Source organism: Mus musculus, chromosome 2, assembly GCF_000001635.26.
Source record: "Mus musculus strain C57BL/6J chromosome 2, GRCm38.p6 C57BL/6J".
Taxonomy (NCBI): domain Eukaryota; kingdom Metazoa; phylum Chordata; class Mammalia; order Rodentia; family Muridae; genus Mus; species Mus musculus.
In genome coordinates, this window is record NC_000068.7 from 36,866,463 (window position 1) to 36,870,815 (window position 4,353).

Below are 4,353 nucleotides of genomic sequence, written 5' to 3' on the forward strand. Positions count from 1 at the left end.
AGATATTCAGCTTGGTCTTCATGTGGGTCCAAAAACAACTGGACCAGGGCTGTCCTTGACTCTGTTGCCTGCCTGTGAATCCTGTTCCCCTAACTAGGCTTCCTTGTCTGTCCTCAGTGGGAGATGATGTACCTAGTGCTCCAGTGACATGATGTGCCAGGATGGGTTGATACCAAAGGGGGCCTCCCTCTTGTCAAAGGAGATAGGAGGAGGGTTAGGAGAAGGCTATGTGAGATGGGACTGGAAAGAGATGGGTGGCTGGAATTGAGAAATAAATAAATAAATAAATAAATAAATAAACAAACAAACAAACAAATAGAAAAAACCATATGCATGGATAACCATGGAACAGAAATTGAGGGAATGGCCAACCAATGACCGGTCCACCTTGAGATCCATGCCATAAGTTAGAGGCCACCCCAGATACCATTGGTAATACTCTGCTATACTTGAAGATAGGAGCATAGCATAACTATCATCTGAGAGGCATCAGTTGATGGAAAAAGATGCAAAGATCCACAGCCAAACATTAGGCAGATCTTGGGAAATCTTCTAGAAGAAGGGGAGAGAGGATTGAAGGAGCCAGAAACGTCAAGGACACCACAAGAAAACATTTAAAAAAAATCAAGTTACCTGGACCCATAGGGGCTCACTGAGACTGAGCCACCAACCAAAGAGCATGCATGGGACAGACCTAGACCCTCTACACAAATTGAACAGATCTGCAGCTTGGTCTTCATGTTGGACAACTAACAGCAGGAGCATGGGCTGTCTCTGTGTTTTCTGTCTTTGGATACCTTTCCCCTATCTGGGATGCCTTGTCTAACCTCAAAAGAAGATATACCTAGTCCTACTATAGAGTGATATGCCAAGGGCAGTTGATATGTATGGGAGGCCTCCCCTAATCCGAATAGAAAGGGATAGGAAGATGAGGGAAACAGATGTAAGAGAGAATGAAAGGAAGGAGAAGAGGGAAGGGAACCTGGGATTGGGATGCAAACTAAATAAATTAATGAATGAGTATAAAAATTTGAGGACACAAGTTGTATGAGTATATACTGGGAAGCGTGGACCTGGAATAAAGTGGAGAGATAACTGAAGTTACTGTATATGAAAGTCTCAAAGAATTAATACCTTTCAAAAAAACTATTGAGCATGGTATGGTTTGCCTATAATCTCAGTATGGTAAAGGTGGAGAGAGTATCTTTTGGACTAGCAGACAAACCAGTCTACACAATCAGCGATCTCCAATTTAAATCAGAGACCCTGTAAGTGGGATGTGTTCTTCTAGCTAGACTTCCTTGTCTGGCCTCAGTGGGAGAGGAGGAGCCTAGCCTAACAGAGACTTGAAGCACCAGGGTAGGGGTATACTCAAGGAACCCACAGGCTCAAAGTGGAAAGGGTTGGGGGATGGGGAAAGGATTGTGGGAGGTAATGAACTGGAAGGAGTCGGTGAGCAGGACATAAAGTGAATAATTAAAAAAGAATTTTTTAAAAGGTGGGAAAATAGCCAAACACTCTCATAAACATATGTGTATATCATGTTCACCTATTCAAGCACATATGTAAGCCCACACACACGTGCACGCGCACACACACACACACACATGCACACATGCACACATATACTCCCCCCAAAATGTCATAGAGTTCAGAAGCAAGGGATCTTGCTTATCACTCTTAACATTCAGTTTAGTTAATTATAGATTCTGAATCACATTTTCCTCAAGGGGACCAGAAAATTAAAAATCTTTGTGAGTCACCAAGTTCCTACTTATTTTGTCATTAACAGCATGCATTCTCCAAGGGTTTATCCTTATATCTGCTGCAACAAGTAGCTCCACTCCCAGAAGGGCCCCAAGGAATAAAGCAATTATGTTTCACTCTCTCTAATTTGAACTGGGTATGGACATGTTGCCCCTTGGGTCCTCTTGGAAGTTTGAAAAGTTATAACTCATGCCAATTTTTCAGCAGTTCTGACTAAAAGTATATTGATATATCTATCTTGCTTTAGTATTAGTTTATAATTCTTTTGCCTGCTGAAGAGTGATATGTACGTCTTTAGAGATTCCATCTAACAACCTATATGTCATCTTGAAATAAATGTAAGAATTTTACTACTATTTTATTTTTAGCTGAAGGTATCTATTCTCATCACCTACGAGATCATATAGACGCAGGTATAGAGATGTATTTTGAGTAACACTTGAAGAATCTGTGTTATGAAGTATATCCACAGAATGCTATTAGCTGTGATTTCTATGTTTAATATAGTATGCCAGTAACCTCAGTTGAAAATTTATCTTGAACTATCTAAATTTTGTGATGATACCTTAAAAAGAAATGTACATATAACAATTTTACTAAAAATGACTCATACTTTCTTCCTGAGAAAAAAGTGGAAGATAGTGCATTTTGTTTATCTTTATTTTTCAGTAGATGTTGGTGGGATTCTTTTTCCAAATTTACCGGACATCCCTTTAATTTTATTTGTTTCCATTCTTTTGCTGGCACAACCCTACCATAAGCAGGTCAGTTATGTGTAAATTATTGAAGCAACTATGGTTTCTTATGGACAACACTGCTCTACAATCTGCTTTCCACAGCAGCAGACAGCAAGTTATTTAGAAATGTGGTTGTTTCTTTTGTTAAACATTTTCTTGGGTGCACCAATACTTTCTACTTCTCTGAGACTAGAACTAGAAATGTTCTAAACTGGAAAGGGCTTTCATAATCTAGCGTCTCAGTAATCCTTCCACCTTGTACCTTCCAGGTTGAACATGGGCTCGAATTGCCTGTTCTTCATGTGCTCTAAGCCCACTGTCACCATACACCAGAGATTCTCTTGACCTTACATCCTAATTACCTAATCTCAAGTTTCCATCATGAACTCCCAAAACAGTACTTCCAAACAGTTCTCCAAAAGTTATAGGGTTGGTGCACCTTGACCAGAAGATCACTACCTTGTTAGTATTGCCAAACACTGCTGAGCCAGGGCAAAATGAACAAACAGACTGATTTTAAAATGAGGGGTGTGTCTTACATAACAGCCACAGGCACTTCTTTTTCACGTTTCTATTTCATTCATTTCCAGAAAAGGAGAAAATGAGCTGTATCATAAGGAATAATCATAGTATCACATCTGAGTTCATCCTCCTGGGGCTCCCTATCAATCCAGAACTGAATGGCATGTACTCTGCCCTGTTCCTGGCCATGTACCTGACAACTGTGCTGGGGAACCTGCTCATCATCCTGCTCATCAGGCTGGACCCTCACCTCCACACTCCCATGTACTTCTTCCTCAGCCACTTGGCCTTCACGGACATCTCTTTCTCATCTGTCACAGCTCCAAAGATGCTCGTGAATATGCTGACACACAGTCAGTCCATCTCATATACGGGATGCATTTCCCAGGTGTACTTTTTCCTATTTTTTGCAGATCTTGACAGCTTTCTTCTGACCTCCATGGCCTACGACAGATATGTGGCCATCTGCCACCCTCTGCACTATACCACCATCATGAGTCAGAGTCTCTGTGTACTACTGTTAATTGTGTCCTGGGTCTTGTCCTTTGCCAGTGCCATTTTACATACCCTTCTGCTTGCCCATCTCTCTTTCAGTGGGGGCAATACTCTGCCCCACTTCTTCTGTGATCTCTCTGCTCTGCTTAAGCTGTCTAGCTCAGACACCACCATTAACGAACTGGTTATCTTCACTGTAGGAGTGGTGATCATAACTGTGCCATTGATATGTATTTTGGTTTCTTATGGCTACATTGGAGCCACCATCCTAAGAACTCCCTCCATCAAGGGAATCTACAAAGCCTTGTCCACGTGTGGCTCTCACCTCTCCGTGGTTTCTCTGTACTATGGAGCCATTATTGGGTTATACTCTTTTCCTTCACCTAATAACAGTAATAACAAGGATGTAATTGTGGCTGTGATGTACACTATGGTCACACCCATGCTGAATCCCTTTATCTATAGTCTAAGGAATCGAGATATAAAAGGAGCACTGAGAAATATTCTAGGCAGGAAAGCAAGTTCACAGTGATGGGTGTGGACTTTCTTATTGACTGACATAAGGCCTCTCACACCCATTTAGGGCTTTTGATATGGTTTTCTTTTTGGAGTCTGTTTTCTAGAATAGTTTTCTACCTATATAATTGTTGTCAGTTTTTAAAGTCTTGGAGGAAATTTTTCTAAACATACAAGTACATCACTTTTTCTTTTGCCTAGTACTCTGTTTTACAGACATTTAAAATCCTCATATGATACCGGCTTTTGCTCATTTTTCTTGAATAGTTTGTAACCTCTTAAAACAAAGATTTTTCTTTATCAAGATAACAAGCAG

The 4,353-nt window shown here is 40.7% G+C and overlaps 1 protein-coding gene across 1 annotated transcript; it reads left to right on the top strand.

Annotated features, from left to right (window-relative positions):
• Positions 1–3,105: 3,105 nt before the first annotated feature.
• Positions 3,106–4,053, top strand: Olfr352 (olfactory receptor 352). The gene has a single exon (NM_146940.1). The coding sequence runs from the start codon at positions 3,106–3,108 to the stop codon at positions 4,051–4,053; it is 948 nt and encodes a 315-aa protein (NP_667151.1).
• Positions 4,054–4,353: the final 300 nt, after the last annotated feature.

Bases quoted from the DNA above. Each gene is read 5' to 3' on its own strand.
- Olfr352 (NM_146940.1), top strand. From the start codon at position 3,106: ATGAGCTGTATCATAAGGAATAATCATAGTATCACATCTGAGTTCATC.